Source organism: Paramormyrops kingsleyae, chromosome 5, assembly GCF_048594095.1.
Source record: "Paramormyrops kingsleyae isolate MSU_618 chromosome 5, PKINGS_0.4, whole genome shotgun sequence".
Classification (NCBI taxonomy): Eukaryota; Metazoa; Chordata; class Actinopteri; order Osteoglossiformes; family Mormyridae; genus Paramormyrops; species Paramormyrops kingsleyae.
This window is the reverse complement of record NC_132801.1, coordinates 18,850,833-18,872,129: the sequence shown is the minus strand read 5'-3', so window position 1 is coordinate 18,872,129 and position 21,297 is coordinate 18,850,833. Positions and strand designations below refer to the sequence as shown.

The 21,297-nt window shown below is 38.7% G+C and overlaps 1 protein-coding gene and 1 long non-coding RNA gene across 4 annotated transcripts in view; one reads left to right on the top strand and one right to left on the bottom strand.

The window, feature by feature from the left end:
- The window catches only part of cyth3a (cytohesin 3a), a 34,419-nt gene extending 25,097 nt beyond the window's left edge, over positions 1-9,322 (bottom strand). The window contains exon 1 of one of the 3 annotated variants that reach the window (XM_072712331.1): positions 8,983-9,322. In XM_072712331.1, the coding sequence (XP_072568432.1) occupies positions 8,983-9,001 (19 nt within the window). In that variant the 5' untranslated portion in view covers positions 9,002-9,322. Of the gene's footprint in view, positions 1-1,421; positions 1,808-7,018; positions 7,124-8,982 lie in introns of those variants that run through there. The other 2 variants (XM_072712333.1, XM_072712332.1) reach the window with 2 other exon arrangements.
- A 3,950-nt stretch (positions 9,323-13,272) lies between these two features.
- LOC111853851 (uncharacterized) lies at positions 13,273-19,943 on the top strand. The gene is made up of 3 exons (XR_002840533.2): positions 13,273-13,383; positions 17,975-18,105; positions 18,833-19,943. It is a non-coding gene; the product is annotated as an uncharacterized lncRNA (long non-coding RNA).
- Positions 19,944-21,297: the final 1,354 nt, after the last annotated feature.

Here is a 21,297-nt window from a genome sequence, read left to right as displayed (position 1 = left end):
TCTGTGGTTATTCATCAGTCAATTAATTCTAGGGAACCATACATGAAAAACCCTTTTAGACTTGGAATTAGAACGATAACCTCTTATATAGCCAGAACTGCCTCTTTAAACCCAGGAGCGGCCTATAATGTCCAGAACGGTAAGGAAGACCTAGAAGACCTATAGTCAGGACTAAGAATTATGCTGCGTTCAACCGGATGCCCCCCCCAGACATTTTTTGGGTAGCCTCTATGCCTGTACGGTCCAATTTATTTTAAATGACAGTCAAAAACTGAAATTCCTTGTCAGGGTTAAAATTCTTTAATGGGCAACACCAGCATGGTTGGTCACATTTACTTAACGCACGGATACATTTGAAAGATTTATTATCGTTTTTGTCCCGGCTGCCTAATGAATTATGCTGCAGACAGTAATCAGTGACATCGCAAAAATGGCAGGAATGGAGAAGCTAGTTAGCCTGTAGTGTAATACCATCACGTGAGACGCTAAAATAAAAACCATCTGTCTTCTGCTCTAAGGGTACAACTGCGACGTTATTCTTCATACCTTCGAAAAAGCTAATTAGCAGGAGCCTACAAAGGTCTATACAACAGTAGTTACTCTTAAAACTACAGTACATCTCCACTCATAACATCAACATCTCATTTGTTTTATTAATCAGCCTGTGTTCATTGTCCTGTGCTAGCCTCTTCATGTTGTGGATTCCCCATTTGTTTTATTAATCAGCCTGTGTTCATTGTCCTGTGCTAGCCTCTTCATGTTGTGGATTCCCCATTTGTTTTATTAATCAGCCTGTGTTCATTGTCCTGTGCTAGCCTCTTCATGTTGTGGATTCCCCATTTGTTCTCCATTCTCCAGACCGAACATGTCAACCAGAAACACATATCTCCAAACCCATCGTCTACTGACTGTCCTAAATTCACTAACCTGATCCCACCAGTTTCCTGTGCTCAGAAATGAGTGCCAGCTGGCTGTAATCCCCATGTACCTCACTGCTATTAACCACAGTGTCATCGCTAGCTGCCAGGCCGGAAGTGGGGGGACGCACACAGCTGTGGACGGCTGCTAACCCTAACCCCACTTGGCTCTGTACACCCAGCCTTCATATGTGTCTTTTGGGCTGCAAGGGCTGCCTCTGTGGATGGACTGCAGATCTTTAGGCACAAATGTGTCTGGGGAAAAATCCAGCCCACAAGTTACATACATGAACTAATTTCATTTAAAAGCTAAATGATAAATCAGTCACTTAGACCCAGCTGTGTTATTTAACAAAAAACTAAACTATGCAAGTCTGTTAGGTATTTCATCATTTAATTATAATAATTACCAATATTATAAATAAGCTATAATTATATGATTACATATTGTTTATGTGTATTTAAATATATAAATAATAGCACACAAATCACATAATTACCCACCACTGTGCCATAATGTTCTGCTCACTTCCTCTTAAAGTGTTCATTTGAGGTTCAGGTTCATTTCTCATTAATAGCACAAAACAAAGTCTCTTCTTATGAGGCCACAAATTTAATCCAAAGAAAGATGGCAAGAAATAGCCATTCTACATTAATGTGATGTATACGTGTCCCAGCAAAAAGGATGCAAATATTTCCTGGATTTCCTGAAGGTTCACTCATGTCATTGTTCCAGCCCTGCCTTTTCCTCCGACCTTCTCCCTCTTCCCCTTTCCGAAAACCTGCAGAGAATAAATCCTTGAACCACGGGAATGGAAACACTCAGAGGGGTCGCCTGGCTTTGAATTCTTCTCAGCGCATGACTTGGGACTCTGGAGACTAGCAATAAGTCCGACTTCCCGTTAGGAACAGAGACAAATAACTCCACACAACTCCAAAAGTTCCCCTCAAAAATGTTGTATTGTTTGCCCACGCATACTTGTGTTAAGCCCAGTATTTTTTTTCGTGGAATATTCATAGGACATTATACTGGTCTGGACTTAGAGACAGCTATGCAGAGATAGCTCTTCCAAACAGAATGTGTATAGTTCACTGCAGCCATCAATACTACTTAGTTAGCCCCTTCTGAATCAAGGAAAACATCTCCAAATCCTCCAAAGTATTTCTCCAAAATCAATGCCATATGCTGTACCCAGACAAGAGTGTGCAACGGTCATTTATGAGGCACTCTGACTGCCTCCAGTCATGCCTCAGTTTTCTGCTCTCATCTGAGGCATGACTGCCTCCAGTCATGCCTCAGTTTTCTGCTCTCATCTGAGGCTAGACATTTTAAGAAAGAACTTTCAGCCAATTGCAAGTCACCAAAACTGTGGTAGAAACTCATTATATGCGCTCTCGCAATGAGCAGATTTTTTTTTTTTTTCTTGGAACTTACTCAAAAACTCCAGCAGAAATCCACCCTGAGAACCCAATATTTAAATGAAACTTTGTAAAGGCATGGTTAGCAGATGCTGAACAGTTTGATCACTTTGCGATGCACCATCCACCCTCCATAGAAGACAATCTCAATTATGACCGTGCATCAGTGTGAAAACCATGCAGGCATAACCCAAAAGTCAATGAATCGCAGACAGCAGAGGTCAGACGGCAGAGCGGTCGGAGTCCCAGGCCAGCCCTGACACCAGATGATATTAATCGGTGGGATGGTGCAGTCCAGGTTCCTGCTGGGCCAGAGAAGGAAGCAGCAGAAAAGATGGTCTGGGGACAGCCAGGGCCCATGCAACGCCTACTGGCTAATGGCAGCCGGAGGAGGGACGGACTGGACTGTGAAGCAGCGATGTCTGCGCATAAAGAATAACCACTTTGTCATTTGTTTCCATCTTCCTTAGTCTGAGACCCCCAAAGTCTGACACCCCAACAAAGCAGCTATCTGCCAAAGTACAAAATGTGTGGGTGCCCTGTGAGTAATTACACCAGCTCCACACGCTCCTGGCTGATTCAGTCACAGAACAAGGTCATTCTCATCTCCTGCCCCCCTTTCCACTCTCAAAATACAGAGTCGTTAATAACACAAGCGAAGCGTTCAGCTACGGTTTTACTTCCCCTTCGACATGTCTAATAAGTAAATATTTTTAACTAATTGTTTATGTCTGGCAACAAAAACACCATTCACACATATAGATGAAGAAACTGCTGTCTGGTACCACAGATTTCAGCAGCTCAAGGACAACGCAACTAAAGACTGCAAGCATCTCTTTCTCGCATTTCCATGGCTCAACAAGGACAACGCACACTGAAACCCAACCGATTTTTTTTATACCCATTCAAATTCAAGTTATCCCAAAATAAACTTACAGCTGTAAACATTAATGAGCTGTGACTACTTTTAGCACGAGCAGTACTGCATTTTCGCACTGCATACCACACATAAAATGATCGCAGGCAGTAGTGTAAGCGTATTAGTAAATTCCATGCGCTTTCCAACACCCCACTTTCTGTCCTGCTGTTAGGGTATGTTCTGTACCATCCATGCGAAGAAGTGTTCTAGCTGGAAGAGGATCTAATTACATATTATGGCCCTTTATTGGGCCCTATTTCAAATTATCAAGTGAACAAATGAAGCTGAACAAATAAGGCCCAAACTTTGACCATATGCTCAGTGGCTCCTTCACACTGGACTGCAAAACACCAGGGAACACTCTAAAGCAGTTTCCCAATCCGGTCCTCAAGGACCCACAGGCAGTCCACATTTTTGCTCCATCCTATAGCTCCGGGTAGGAGAGGGAGCAAAAATGTGGATTGTCTGGCAGGGTGCTGGGAGAGAGCAAAAATGTGGACCGACTTTGGGTCCCAGAGGACCAGATTGGTAAAAACTGCTCTAGAGCGACTTCTTGCGAATCTCCTATATTGTTTTTATTTCCCAATTCAGAAACACAGCAGCATATTTTAAAGGCATGCACCAAAAATTATATGAGGTGCAAAGTGCAGTTAGAGAATAGCATAATTTTATCCATCCATCTTTGAAACACTTATCCTGAACAGGGTCGAGGAAACATAATTTCATGTCTTGATAAAAATTTAATTTTAATTTATGCTCCTTTCCACGTGTGCTAATATTTTTTAAATGGTCGGCATGTTTTATTCTTCATCATCAGTGTCACATGCAGCCCTTTGCAGCCTTAGAGCTGAACCAACGTGCCTTTTCATCCAAATTCTCACGGCCTCACTCCCCCGACCATTTGCCCTCCTGCGGCCTCAGAAGGTCTTGATTGACTGTGCTGTGGCAGAGCCAGCTGGGCAGTGTCACTGCTGCAGGGGGACGCCGTTCCCAGTGGGGGACTGTCTCGCGTCTTCCCTCCATCCCTCTGGCTTCACATCTTGGCGATTGATGCGCAGCACAAATGCCAGCGCAGTACAAATCAGGGAAAGAGGCCAAATGTCAAGAGCACATTATGGCGCCCAGTACCATAGCAGAGCACTGATATTCATAGCAGGGGAAGCAGATGGCACTAGAAAGTGATTCATCTCCAAAACCAAAACACAACAATTCACCTTAACTAAACTGCCTTTAAAAAAACATGAGCCACTTGTCACTGTAGGGGTAATGGATGCTTTTTTTCCAGACAGTTCTATGACCATCATGGTGCCTGCTACCACTGGTGCTTGCTAATAAAGAGGAAAATCTTCTGATGTCACTCTATGGATTTTTCCATCCAATAAACGAGCTCTCCTTAGCCTGCATCACCAGGCCACTTCCTGTTATGATGATGTCAAACACTTGGGGCAGCCTTTGGCCGCAGAAAGCCAAAGGAAACACACTATGCCACTGAAACATTCGCTTTCGACCACAAATGTCAACGCTGATGTCAATGATGAAACCAGCAGGTGGTCATGTCAAATGAGCAGTGTGTTATACATGGGCTGCAAGAAGAACTTCAGTGGGAAGTACATCCATACATCCATCAAGACATCAAGAAAAGCCTGTTTAAACTACTTCTGGACTTCTCAACAGTCATCTGTAGAGAAAAGACCAAATGTGAGAAAAAAGAACATTGTAAAAGCAGTACACTGGTAATAACTGAATACTGTACTAATGGATTTAATGATAATTTCATTAAATGATTACTAATAATAATAAATATTGTAATTATAAAATTCAGCCCAGCATCTCTATACCAGGGAGTGTGCTTCACAGAAATATTGATCATGAGTCCACAATCTTCATTACGTAGTCAAAATTACGGTTCAGTGGCTGTTTTAGCAAAGGGGGCCTCGTTGTACCCAGATGTTCATCTTACCATGAAGAGTATATAGAGCATGAAAAGGGTTAAAACACAGAGCTAGAGACAGTTCAGTGAAGGAGGGAGCACCCTGTGTTTAAACAGGCGATAAACACATATCGGCAGAATTACAGTTTTTTTTTGACAATAAAGACACATGTTTACGTGCAATGATGGTTTCCCTTTTAAATCTAGGAACAGAGAAGATCATTCAGTCCACCGGTCACTTAAATTGCCTATCTAGATATTAACAGGAAATCACCATTAAAAGAACAAACAGGCTAGTGTATCATGTCACAAATTCCCTGTGTTATTGTTGTTGAGTCATATTCATGCATTTTCATGTATAAATAAAAGGATTCATGTCCTGTAATCCTGTCAAATACTGTACAGTGGAAGGCAGCTGGTCTTTCAACTACTGCTATGTCTCTTGCGTGCTGTACATTTTTATGCTCTCACTTTTACCACAACAGAATAATCATTTTTGATTTTTTTTCCCCCCAGTGCAATACAAGTTTTTGATCTTTGCAGACTAAACATTGTGTGGGCTTCCCCTTTCCCCTACACCACAACACACCAATACAATAAGCTCATTATGACCAAACCTTGTGTAGCTTTATTATCAGCATATGTAACACACTGGTAATGATACATTCATGCAAAAAATCCTATAATTTGCAGTATGTTAAACTTTCGAAATGAAACAACCCTGCTCTTTGGGTGTCAAATTTGTGAGTGGTTATCAGGTTAGGAAATTCTCTAAACATTTCTTCCAGCATGGATGGAAAAGCCTCCAAAATGATGCATCACCTTTAGACTTAGGCTGGAAATGTAGCCCAGTAAATTTCATACTCAAGTTACTCAACGCTACAACATAACCGTTCTAAACCTCATTAGCCTAATGAGTAGCAGTCTATAACAGTAACATCAAAACTGCTCACTTGGGTATCAAATGCCTATTCCTTCTGAGGTATTCTACAGATTCTGTAGGTTCATTAGTGCCAGTCTGCAGCACATGGTAATGTTTGTCCAGCTATTTGCTGTAGGTCTGATAATTCTATATGTCACATATTAGTAGTATTTAGAGCTAAGCACTTCCCTTGGGTATATAGAAACACTTCAGTTGCTTATATCAGCTGCTTCATGCCACTTGCTTGTTTCCTTTTATCTGAGGCCTGTAAAGACCACTCAAATTTGTTTCTGTTTCTTACTATTACAACAAAAAATAAGTTTGCTTCAATGTAGCATTTCTGATCCAGTAACCGTCTGTCTTGTTTCTTCATGTTCAATGTTTCAGTCCATCGCACTGTTTCTATACTCTGGCTGCATTTGATTTATTTCACATCAATCCCTGATAACAATTTTTCGCATTAGGAACGTTCATCAAACATTACCATTATGGTATGGAAACATTCAAAGTATCCAGCTCAGAACGTTATCCCACCATCACAGCTACTACTACAACCAAAAATTACTATGTAGCAACAAATGAAGGCCATGGTGAAGCAGCATGTATCACCATGGCTTTACAAGGTCACGGGTTCAAGGCCGAATAATGCATTTGCAGTGTACACATGTTGCACTTTTATAAAACAATAGTCTTATTATAAAACAATATTTTTTCAACATGAATTGCATTAGAAGGATGTTCCTGTAATAAAGTCACTGTGCTAACATTGACAGAACCTTTGTTAAAATGTAAAATGTGGAAATAATGTTCCATTGACGTTACAGTAAAAATGTTCTCTGCCAGCTTTGAAAAGACCCTCACATAGACTCAGCTAAAGTTCTTGGAATGTTCCCTGTTAGTTGGGATCTTACCTTGTTAGCATACAGGAAGTCCAGCTTATTAATGGAAAACTTTACATATCACCAGGGAAAACACATCTAATTATACACAGACAATCGTGAGAACGAAGACAGCCATCCAACGTAATCCACCAAAATTAATCCCTCTCTCAAAAAGTTTTCAAACCTCCCACTTGGAAACCGTCACTTCAGACAAAACCACTTGGTTATTTATGATCCTGTTAGCAACTAAGAAGCTGTATACTATTAGTGTGCGTGTCTTCAGTGAATCAGCATATAAAATTCTATGAATCAACAATCAAAATCCCTGACAGGCAATGTTTTACTTCTGGTGACTTTCCGTCATTCATTTCAGTCTGCTTTTTAGATGCATACACTGATCACCGTTAGAAGTACAATGCATCACAGTTTACAGTGCAACAGAAACACAGCTGGGCAATCTGTCATGATCTGTATTTCACTCACGGAGGCTGATTCGGAATGATGCGATCTGATTGGCTTTTTATCAGCATGGAGGTGCACTTAGCACTGTTAAAACACCAGTACACTATTTTTATTTACATGTATACATGATTACACCCCTGCAAAAGATGAATGGTTATACTGTATCTTAATAGTTAAAAAGATAAAAATGCTATAACAAAATGACTAATAATGTCAATGAACAATGGAGTATTTCTGCCATTTTACCACATTGTTGGACACATTTGGTGTGGTCACACCTGAGCTGACTGACCAAGCTAATCCTAATATAACTGTTCACTTGTTTTTTTGAGATATTTTTTATGTTGGTAAAGGCCAATTCTGGATTTCAGATACAAAACCCTAAGCTATGGACTGCCCATTCATTTTTAATTTCACCTTCTTTGTAAATGATTTAACATTAATTTGCTAATAGATGAGGATAATAACACTATTTTAACACTAACAACAATTATTGCAATGTTAACATAACATAATAACATTATGCACAAAAACTATACATTAACAGAACTGATGATGAATTACTGGTGAAGAATTACATCTAAATATATGGAATACAGGTACTTAACTACATGCAAATAACACTATTGTGGCCTACTTTAAAAATGCTATTTTTTATTTATTAAAACCAGTTAAAAAAAAACAACACAGCACTTTTCTTAAATGAACAAATACATGGTCAAATCAGTATTTTTAAGCAATGCTTACAATAAAAAAATGCATTTGAAACACACTCTAATTCACTTTATTTGTCATTGGAGAGCTGGCTAATTCAAGCAACTCATCCCAGTGACCCAGATCTTAACCACAGATATTCCACTTTCAACCCACCCAACACTTTCTTCTGAGTGTGACTCCTGGATACGTTGCACTACTGGACGTTTCCTTATATAAGACAGGAACATCCTCTGAAGATGCAAACATGACGACCCAGTTCTACATCCCCAAGCGTCACCATGTGGAAACTGACAGCATCTCTGATAAATGTCCAGACTCCAGTGTCCTCTAGCATTGTAAGGTGAGCTAATAAAACAAATGCAAACCTCAAGATGCCAGAGATCGAAATGTGCCACAATGCATTGAAAATTCCCAAATCCAGCTCTGCTTTTTAAATATGCCTACAGGTGATTATTCAATCAGTCTTAACTTAATAGGCATTAGCGAAACCAAAGAGCAAAAAACTTTGTTTTTAAATATTCACGCATGATTATATTTAATAGGTAGTTCACAAAATGTGCATTTAAACCATGGGTCAATAAGCAGTGAAAGTGTAAAAGGCCTATTACAATCATTATTGTAAAATGTACTATCCATAATAGATGTCTCAACACTATAAAGTTAACGGCCTGATAGTAATGATCTTAATATGGATAATTACCAGAATGATCAACTTCTTTCAACCATTCTCCTGCCCCCGTATTTAGTCTCCATATGCACTTCCAATGGCGTTAACAAAACATTACATTTGATATAGAATGTAAGCGTCGGCTTACCGTGATTGTCTTCGTCCATAATTTCTGAGGGAAAAAAGCAGTCCAAATACGACGCGTTAACACAAAAACTTGGAGGTTAATATAATTTAAGACAATATATCAGGTATATTTTGACAGCACCGCTTACAGTGCGTTTACAGACTGTTTTTGCAAGATTTTATCGATGTACATAAATGTATAATAATTCAAAACAAAATTTAAAGGTCCATTATTGATGTAATATAAATATGTCGGGGAAATATCAATATATTTCAGGTAGCAGTTCGTATCCTAGGCGAAGGCGCCGTTTGCATCTCCCCACGACTCGCATCTGTAAATTCTCATTGTATGACCGTCCGCCCGTTTGCACGCCTCTCCCTCCGCGTCATCGGCTGGCCCCGCCCACCGCACCGCGACCGACAAACCTGCTCCAGAAACGTGCAAATGCCATTTCACTGTGCTCCCATCCACCTCGTTGTATGAACATGCGCTTCAGGATTCGACGGCCGAAGATTTATTTGTCCTGCTACTAGGCAACACATATTTCACGCCATATGCAGCTAAGGAAAAAACATTACCTAGCTGTATAGGTCGTAATTGCTACTAATCTCTATAAATCCGTGCAATGGCCTTATACGGCTCATTTGGCTTTATAGAGAGATATTGGGCTAGACTAGTTTATAAAATAATTATTAAATAGCGGTCTTGAGATTGTCAATGGATATTTTCTAATTACTTCTGAGTGGTGGCATATAGTCACAAATTATATTATAGCCTAATACTGGCAGAATCACAAACAAATGCATTCAGTTTTTATTGATCGGAAACTTTAGCAAAACTAGGCCTATATTTAACCACCATTTTTCAATAACCACTTGTCTTTTTCAGACTCATGGGGGTTCAAAGCCTATGAGTGCAAGGCAGCTAGGAACAACCCAGGATGGGGCACCAACCCATCGCAGGCCACACTCACACACCATTCACTCACACATGCACACCTATGGACAATTATGCAACTCCAATCAGCCTCAGCATGTTTTTGGACTGGGGGGGACCGGAGTTCCTGGAGGGAACTCCACAAGGACACGGGGAGAACATGCAAACTCCACACACACAGAACCTGGGCAGAGACTCAAACGCCAGATCCCAGAGGTGCGAGTCAACAGTGATCTAACCACTGCACCCCCACGCTGACCCAGCCTGTATTTAAATTTAGTGTAATAAGGTCATATAAATTCAGCATAAATGCAGTTATATCATTTGTTGAAAAAGAATGTACATTTTGAGTCTGCAATTGAGACAGAAGAAAGAAATTAATTAGGAAAATAAAAACAGATATGCTGTTATACATGTCACCTGTAATGAGAGACCAGTAAGGTTGCAGGACATGAGTGAGGAAATGAGAGCATTATCCGGGATGTGTTGGAAAAAAGTCTCCTACTATTGCTTTATATAACTAATAATATTTGATTTGATTTGATTTTGATTTGATTTTCTTAAGTGAAGGCAATGATATGTAATTATATTTACTTGATAATATTTACTTGAAATGCTAGGGTTTTGCAAAGGGAGCTTTCCAGTGTGGAGATTATACCTCCCTACCCTCTTCCAGTAAGGAGTGTGTTAGGTTTTAATGTGCCAGGCTTCATCATTCATAGCTATAGCCAACATTAAGAAATGAGATTAATGAGTAGTTTGTCCAGTACATAATTAATCTATGAAATGTAATTCATACCATTTCCCTATAATACCATCATTTCAGTGGTAATACACCTGTATAAAATTAAGAGACCACAGGACGATTTTTCATTTGACTCATTTCTCAATTTCTGAGTGTGTGTGTGTGAATAATATATATTTTTTGCAAACTGCAGCCTGGTTCTTCTCTGTTTCTCATTAATGAAGGGCTTCTTCCTTCATCGGACTTCAGTTCTGCTTCCAGGAGCCTGATATGAACTGTCCTAGCAGTGCACTTCACACCTACACTTAATGTTTCCCATTCCTTTCGAAGATCACTTGATGTCATCCTCGGATTCATGAGAAACTCTCAGATAAGTTAATGGTCATCTCTGGCATTAGAATGTCGCTTCTGCCCTTTACCTGGCTGGCTTCCAGTCGTTCTCAGTGTCTCCTGCTTCAGTTTCTTCTTGTGTACTGCTGTGTTAGAAATTTCGAACATAGAAGCAACCTGCTGCTCAGCGTAACCTTCTGCCAGCAGAACTATGATTAAACCAGGATTTAAAAATGTAGATAAGTTTCAAAATATAGAGTGGTCTCTTAATTTTTTTCTGTGGCTGTATGTTAAAAAATAATGAGAACATACATAACAGTGGTATGCATCACGGAAATATATGCTGAACTTAAATAAGCACTCATTAAAGATACTAGGTGTTTGTGATTCAACTGTCGTAATTCTTCAGTTCAGGGTTTAAATTCCTTAATAATATAGCTGGTTCATATTCACACCATCAATCAATGACTGGGTTCACATTGCATATTTAAAAAGAGGCAGATAATTCATTAAATCTATGCTAATTTTTAGGCCCTCTGGCCCTCAAATGCAAAGATGTGTGCAGTTGTCTTTCTTAAATAGAGCAATTTTTAATCAAAATACTGATTACATTACACATCTGTTTATTTAAGTAGTTCCTCTAAATAATGATCATGATCCTGATAATGTTATTTAACTTCTGACATTTTGAAGATGGCCCTACCATGGGTTAAATTCAAAGGTTTTCCCAACGTGAGAAAGAAAACAAACTACATTGGGTGTATTTAAATAGTGAGGGTATTAGATAGGATTAGTAGTGCAGAGGCCCAGCACACCTATGCAAGCTGGGACACAGACACCGTAACTGTCTCCCATGATTTGGAAAGTCCTGACCTGGAAAACACAGCGACTGGACTGGTTCACTCTGGGATTAACTATAAAACTAATTTGCTGAGCTCTGTAGAAGATTTCAAAGAATGGCAATATGTGCACAGTGCAAAAAGCCCTTCTCACAGAAGAAGCCAACTATCAGCATGTGGAGTATCACAGTGAGTGTGTCAGGGTCTCAGGGGTGATTCAGTCCAAGTTAAACATGTTTGGGAGTTTCCACAGGGGAGGAAACTGATCACAAGTTTCCAGTTCTCAATTCCTCAATGTATTTTGGGCAGTTTTTATATTAAAATGCTTTAAATTAACTTAGTGCCCTAGTATGCTTGACATTTTAGATTGTTCCATGTTCAGAATTGTGCAACCTTTACAGGAAACTGAAGTCACTCGCCACACCCCAAGATCACTGCAGTTATACAACTGAGCTCTATTCTTGTTCAGTTACTCAACCCACATACTTTTTTTATGATTTAAATCCTTTTCATTTAGATATTATGAAGAGTCGTGGACTTACCTCATTCATATAACAGAAATGTATACTGGTTTGAAAACTTCATATCATCTTGATGTTTAACAACTGCTGGAAAAATAATGAATATTCATTATTATTTATTCAAATCAGCAAATTGCAATTCACAAAACAAGCCATCACCAAATATCTAATATTGTTTGGTGCAAATACCCCACAACATAAAATGATTTTATACCTGCATATTGATATTAAATAAATATTCTAAAATGGACATGTGCAAAATATGTTTAGAATGCAATATTAGTATGTGAAGATTTTGAGCATTATGTTTTCCTATTTGAATAGCAAGAAGTAACGGGATTAATAATTGTTGGACAAAAGTGATATTAATGAAATGGAAGATTGAGATCTTAGGATAGCTCTTCTCAACCATGTGGCGGCCTTGGCAGAAGCTCTATTGTGTAAGTTTAGATTAAATGCATAAATTATATTTCAAAGCTATTGGCTATCATTATGGAGATCTTTTTCGATTCCACATACTAACCTTATCATTATTGCTTACTTTTATACTACAGGGTCATGACCTACATGTCTCTCTCATTTGACTCACCAGGTTTGTAATAAGATGAGTTATCATTTATTACTTGTGTAACTTGTGGAATATTTAACTGAATGTCAATCTTGTCTGCATAAAATACTGTATAAAATATGAAGAGAGGGTGCAAGCATAAACAATAATAAATATAAATAATGCACACAACACCCCATATAATTTGTTCTGAAAATACTTACAACAATAATTGATAAAGTATGACAGGTGACTGAAGCATGAGGGATCTTACTAAACCTGGATATCCTTTCTGCAGGTATTCTCTTTGCCTTGTGGACAACTCTGCACACAAAACTGAACTGTCCCTCTCATAATGAGGATGCCACGGCAAGGACAAACAGTACTAGGATTTGATTAAGAGTCTGCTGGAGCTGAGTGAGGCAGCACACATGGATTCAGTTAAAACATTCCTGTCTCTTTGGCAAGGAAGTTCATTTCTTCCTCCACATGATCCTCCAAAGGGTAAGAATAAACTGATCTTTTTAATGGACACATATATCCGTCTGTTATTGTTATTTCGACATCAGACTGTAGAGCAGAGACATGTGAGAAAGATTAGGTAAGGGAAAACATTATTATAATTCTATCAGAAGGACGAAATAGACGAAATATTTATTTCTTATTTTATATGTAACCTGTATTTTATGTTATACACATACATTCAAAACATTGCAATTAGATACAAAATAATTTGTGAAGGTTTTCCCTAAATTTGGCAAGAAGTATGAAGAAAAACTATTTTTTATTTGATCTTCCACTAAGAAGGAAAGATGGAAGGAAAGATGGATGAAATGCAAAGGGGAACAACAAAGATTTACTTTTTTGTGTGAAATATGGACAAGGTTGTAGTCAGGAGCATTAGAAGCCCATCAAATGAACAAGGCTAAAAAGAAAGAAAGAAACTAAAATAAGTTCAAACAGGTCTTTTAGTTTTATCTATGTTTTTCTTGTTTGTGTTTGTTTACTCTTTATCCTGTAAGTTAAGTGTAATTCTGCTTATTTCATTAAAACGATGAAAAGAAGAACGAGTGTGTGGTATATCGTGCATTTTAAGTGAGACTCGTGTTTATGAAAAGTGAGGGAGCACAAGAGAGTGTCTGAGATGGGGAGAGAGCAGGGAACTGGAGAGCTGGGGCCTCCAGACTGGGGGAGAGTTTCCCCTGTGCAGTGCAGATGTCCAATATAGTCCAGGAAACGGTCTGTTTTCACACTTTTCCCCTCATTCGAATTTCAAGGGTGGGGCGTTGAAACAGTCCCGAATTAGACTCTTTATTTTGGCTTTTCAAAAAAGGCAAAACATGTTCCAATTAAAATATTTGATCTTAATTCATTACAGGCTGTTATCCTCCACATTTAAATCATTCCACCGGTCTACCAAGAAGAAGCCATGTTTGAGAATTCCCTGCTCCTTGGCAAAAAATAACAAAAAATAGGCCACATGCTTAAGAAATTCTACGGTCAAAATAAAAAACGTTGTATGTCCTGGAACAACTGAAATACAAGAAAACCACTCCTATTCTACTACCACAAAGTTTTTTTTTTAGTGGTAAAGCACTAATAAAGCAGTGACCTTTAAAAAATGGTTTATAATTTCATGAAACGATATTTTTTTTTCAGTGGGTACATAGATATTTTGTATCTGGAACAAAGATATATTCATTTTATTCAGACGGAACTGGCAACTAATGCAGTGAGCTTGTGAACTGCAGACCAAGGCCTGCCAATCTGCTTTGCCAATCTACTTTTCAGAAAAGGTCTTTTTGGTAAAACAGAGAGCTGAGACTGGAAGGGTGGGAGCAGAGTCTGTGCTTGATTCTATTCCCAGATGTAGCCGTCACACGGGAGTACTTGACCTCCTGTGCCCAGTGCTGTATGGAGGTATTTAAGTATGCCTGTGTCAATGTTTCTCTGAGTGAAAACAACAACATCTCTAATGGCAAATAAGCAAATGAAGAAATCAGTCGTCTCACCAGATTAAAACATTTCTGCATGCTTGAATCTTGAATAGTGTGGCATACCACTATCAGGGCAGAGCCCATCAACAGACCGAGGCAGGAGGCACCCCTATGTGATTGGCTCAGCCAGTCAAAATCTGCCCTTTGCCCTCCATGCTCCTCCTCCCTCGACCACAGGAAATCCACATACCGGGTCACAAGGGCCAAGCCAAGCCCCTTCCCGGAGAATACTCACTGCTGCCTTCTTTCTGGGAAGATCCCCTACAGCACTAGCTTCCTGGTGAAGCTTCCTTTGTATATTTCTGCAGCAAAATGCAGAATCATCAAAGTGAATCCGGAACGATCAGCTATACACATATGGTCGATCCGCGTCAAGCCATAGTGAAATCTAACCCCACACTTCCTCTGCTTAATTTTATCATTATTAATGTACAGTGCTGTCCGACTTATAACTTAGACTACCCTTTTCGCCAGGAACCATTTGCTGACTATTACAGTTTAATAAGCCTGTTACTGACTTAGGCCCCGTTTACACTGCAGGTCTTGATGCCTAATTCCGATTTGTTGCCTATATCCGATTTTTTGGACCGTCTGTTTACACGGTCTTTTTAATTGTGACCCATATCCGATTCGTGTGTTTACACTTGCTATAATTTCACGCATGCTGAACGGGGGTTTTTGCACGACACCGTAGCCAAGACGGACGAACGCGAAATTTGTTTTATGATAGCTTTGCGATGTATGCGAAGTTCGCCGAACAACATCACGATTTTGAGGCGAAGGAGGAGGAAAAGGGCCATCATTGCAGCCGAAACAGAAACAGATTTGTTTCTGTAGGAACCTTTAATTTTATCCTGAACGGATTCTTCTCCCCACAGGGTGAGAAGGTAGGCTATTTCAGGCGCCGACCACTGCCCTACACTTTCCTCCTCCATGTTTCGTGTGTTTCTTGAATGTTACGCTTCCACACGTACTTCCCACGTACGCTTCACGTACGCAGTTTAATGACGTACAGAACGCAATGCCTCAGAAAATCCAATCTGCCTGTTTACATTACAGTCGCATTGGCCCATATCTGATTTATATCTGATTTATTTCCACATATGAATGAGGCCTGAAACCGATCTAGAAATATCCGAATGCATGCGTTTTTTTCCCGTTTACACTGTCACAGAACAGATCCGATCTGTGTCACATATGAGCAAAAAATCGGAATTAGGTCGCATTTAACAGACAGTGTAAACGGGGCCTTAGAGTCTGTCATGTTAAACTAAAGCATGACACTTGCTTAGTGCAAATGCAAAAACAGAAAAGTAACAATTGTAGGGTGGTGAACATTCACCAGGACATAGGAAACACCCTTAGAACAGGATGTATGACCAGTGTAGATGTCAATCAGAGGGCGATGATGTCACTTGGCCATAACCCCATCATTTCCCATTTCTCCACATAGCCCTCTTCCCCTCTCCAGTATTGTAGCGTTAATGAATTGGACAATCCTTTATTAACACCGACAAGAAATCAGTGAGTGTTTGATGCATATCATGCATATCATGAGAGTGTTCCAGAGTTTTTCCGGAGTCCCGTCAATGTTTTCTGATTATCTCCCTTTTGCATACCGTGAGGATAACGTCAGTGCTTCCTGGAGAGAAGGAACCCATTCCTTGTCTTGACCCAGTGTTCTTTCAACCAATGGATGATGATATACGTTGCAAAGTCTGTCATCATCAAACAAAGTATTTCTCTCTGTGTCCCTGTATAGGTTGGAAAGCTGTTTGAAAAACTGATAGATGTATGTCTGTTTCTGTTCCTGTAACACGTATCACTGAAGTTTTCATTGATGTGCAACATGCAAATTTCATATAAAGTTCATGCTTCCAGTGTTTCATGCAAACCTGTATTGGTTCCTCCTTTGGAGGATGGATGGACGAATGGAAGTTTACCTTCAGGAAGTGCACCACTTTGCAGAAGCAACTTTATTTAAAAACTTGTAGAAAGTGAATGTATATTGGATAGAAATATTGTAAAATTCCAAATAAAATGAAATCACGTAATTTCTATTGACTTTATTAATTCTCATAGATATATTGTGCTAGTTCAGGTACATGTATTTATATTAATACGATTACTGCAGTGGTTATATACATTTGCTGTTGTTAAGTAATTTGAGTGGTGTAATTTGACCTTGGTATTTTTTGCACAGGGGTAGGTGTGACTGAATTACCATGATGATTAAATTCTTGCCAATACACTGAAAGTGAGGGGATCACAAATCATCATCTGTGACAGAGGTCAAGAATGGTCACTGACATCAATTATTGGATCAATGCTCTTCGTCCAGCTAACAAGGTTATCAAAATATGAAACCTGGATCATTAGGATAGTTATGGAGTCTCCGGAGAATCCAATGCTGGATTAATGAAATGATGGTGCTGTAAGGAAAAAGTAACAGGATAGAGAAGGACCTCAAGGAATAGACAGGTGACAATAAACAGAAATTAAGTTTGGATTTCATTAATAAACGTGTCCTTTCGTTCATATTCTGTATTGCTTATCTAATGGAAGGCTACAGAAAACAATGTTTATTAAGGATAAGTTTCTTTATATGATCACACACTAATTACCAATGTTAAATGATGTGATGAAAGTGAGCATTTATGATCATTCAGATTCTATGGTAACCAAGCTCAAAGCAACAGGATTGTGATGTATGAAGGTGAATGTGAGTTTGTGGGAAACTAGTTGGGTGAGCACAGAATTAAATAAAAAAATAAAGCAACACACACTTAAGGATTCTCCATCTACAAGCATAATGTCAGAGCCTGCGCAAAATTGCTTTGATTCTTGACCAAATGAAACTCATTTGAACATGAGGATAAAGAGGGTGACATCACCATATATGTCACAAGGGATTGATAAAGGTTTGTATCTGGAACCTTATTTTTTCCATTTATCCAGCTCAGCTATTAATCTGTTTTCCAAAATACGACAGGGGCCTGGAACCCCTGAAGAGCAAAACATTGCAAAGACTATTAATTAAAACTGGGAATTTGTCCAGGATAATTGTGCCTGAGTCTGCAACCCACTCCATTCTTAAGTCCTAGGTCAGAAGAGGCACCCCCACAGAGACTGGGATGGATTGTTACCAACTTCCTGCCTCCTTGTGAGAATGACTTGAGGAAGGAGAGAAACAGATCTCTGTGAAGAAGGATGACGGGGGAAATCTCAGGTAAACTGCCACCTTGTATTAAAGGCCAGCCCAAAAAAAAACAAAAAAACTGTATTACTTGCCAACAGAGTTTTTAGAGTGATAGTATTCTTAGTCAGGTTTTATTGAACCAGGATCAGAATGTATTCACTGATGAGACTTCTAAGCACTTATGTAAGTCACTCTGGCTAAGCGCATCTGCCAAATACAGTAAATATAAATGTAAAAGCTAAATTATAGCCAAGATATTGTATATACGCTAGGAGTCAGGGAAAGGTTAATGTAATACAGGGGTGGCCAATCTTATCCAGAAAGGGCTGTTGTGTATGTGGATTTTCAGTGTAACTCTCTAATTGGATTATTAATTAGAAGATAGACTTGTTAAAGTGTTCTCACACCTGGGTTTGAACGGTTGACCTAAAGGTTATCCCAAAAACCTGCACATACACCGGTCCTTTGTGGATAAGATTGACCACCATGTAATTCGTCATTATACAAACCAATTTCAGGAAAGTCCACACAGCACTCACTCACTAGGGCGAATAGTCACAGTTACAAAGACTGTATAAAATGAGGCTTTAAACTTGATCTGAAGATATGGAAAAGAAGCATTTCCAGTGAAAACTGCAGAAACCGGTTCTTCTTCTTCACCAAATCCAGAGAGACATATCTCTGGTAGAGGTTTACGCGGACATCTTTCTGAAATAAGATGTTTATTTTTAAAGCCGAGGCAATTTTCCCAGTGCAGATTTTCAGTGATGCATCACCCACACAGCTGCAGCACTCTAAGAAGAAACATTGCTGCCAACGTCTGTGATAAAGTGAGAGAGGAAAAACAGAGAAAGAGAGGCTGATGAAGAAATACAAGGCCTAACAAGGTTATATATGCCATCAAGATTAGAGCTTTCACCAATGTCATTCTACGTTGCTGTTCAAGTGTATTGTTTTTCACGTTACCATTTATATTGATTTTCAGTTATACTAGAAGCATCTCGTCTTTAGTGATGAGCAGGAGAAAGGATTCCCTCTAAAGAGCCTGGCTGCAGAAAACGTGATGATTTCTGAGCTCTGTGTGCTGCACACTCTCTATGAGCCATCACGTTCAGGCATGGCATAGTCTAACATTACAAAACAATAACTTCAAATCACCAAACAGCTTCTCCAATTACATCTTGTTCCTCTTGTAATAATATTACAGAAAATGACATTATTCTTTATTATGGAGGATGTTTTCAGACATGTAACGCCACAACCACAAAATGATGCTTGAGCACCCTGAAATTCTTTAGAACTACAGTGCAGTACCTTCATATCTCTATGCATAATACATCTGCATGATTACTTAACAATAGCGCAAAATGTAAACACTTATGTCATAGTGTATTCTCAGATATACATACACACACAAACATATATGTGTATATATAATCATTTGCATATACACACACTGTTTACACTGCACACTGTATATCTTCTATACTTGCACTACCTGTGACACCTGTAGCTATTCCAATTACTGTTGCATAGAGAGGATTATTCCAGTACCTTTACCTATATATGTGATTCCTCATAGGATGTATTTCACCAGTACATGCTGATTTCTCATTTATTTATTTTATCTCAAGCTCTTCCTTTTCCTATACTGAAACTATGTGTACTGTCTAATTTATGTTTGCTGCTGTAAAATAATTTCCCAGTCATGATCAATTAAGTACAGCAATCCATGTCTGTACAGTATTTATTTAATACTATGTTGATTGTTATGTTCGCATGCGTTATGTCATGATGGGGGCAGCCACTAAATTTCATTGTACTTGTGCATTCCACTTGCAGAATGACAAATAAAAAAAAATCCTTGATCACTGATAAGCCCTAACCTTATTACATACTATACACTTTTAAGATTTTTATGTATAATTCCCAATAACATTCAAAATCTCCACAAATCTGACAATATCCAATTACAAATTTGATGAATAGGCAACTGTAAGGTTAGTAATATTATATGAACATTATATTCTCATTTTTTACAGGTGAAATATATTATTTTGTGTTGGTTCTTACTGGGTGACAAACAGTTATACTAGCAAATCTATTTTTAAATTGGTATACAGTAAATGTTTATGAAATGTCATTTTAAATTGATTAAGAATTTTTACAGCTGAGAATGACAGCTTTTAAGTTAGGTATTTATAAATTATATTGCTCTATTATAATCCTGTAAGGGATTATTTACTACAGTTAAGTATCCTAGTTGCAGTTACATGCTGACTCTGCAGGTGGGTGTCTCAGGCCAAAAACCCCACAACCTGTCTATTTACACATTAAAATACGTCAGATACTTCTCACTGCTTATTTTGCAGGACTTGCACCAGAAACTGAAGCCAGATTTTTACTTTCTCCAGTTACATTGGCATACTGGCAGGTAAACTATCCAGCAATAGAAAATCATCAGTTTCTCCCTAACAATCAGTTATATATTTACATATTAACGGTCTGCAGACTGCTGATTACACTTGTAGGCAAATATCTCTTGGCTGTGAGGTCCAGAGAATGACAATACAAGGAAAGTCTTATCTTGCCAAATGCTTACCTCATTATTTTATTTTTAAACAGCCAGTCCTTCCTGCTGCAACATTTTTCTTCCTTTATTTGATAGATATAGGATCGCATACACTTAGTATTACACGTTCACAAGCTAATGTCATCGGAACAAATAACGCTCCAGTAATGTTGAATACCAATGGCTGAAACTTCAAGGGGCAATAAAACAAACAAAGGTTCGGAACAACACTTCACTAAGTTACTTGTTTTATTGAACCTTGCCCATGAGAAAATACCATAACTGAATAAAATGTGAAGCTACCGGGACTGACAATCTGACACATACATTGTCAGTCCAGGTATTTTCACAATGTTGAAAATAAAGCAAATTCTTTACAACAAAGCAGATAACCATACACACAAGCAACACCCACTCAGGTAAAAACATTGTAACTTTACCAGACAGAGGCACAAGTGAACTTAGCATTGCAATAGTAAAAGTACATTAAAACTGAAGCTAACTGCTCTGCATAGCCTGAAGTATTTAACTGTGGTCTCTTCATTTTTCATTTTCACTTTCCTTCATGCTGATGATGCCCTGCTGAGCTCAACATACTGATAAAACTGCTTATTCTTTAAATGATCTCTTTCTTAGGCCACCCCTTAATG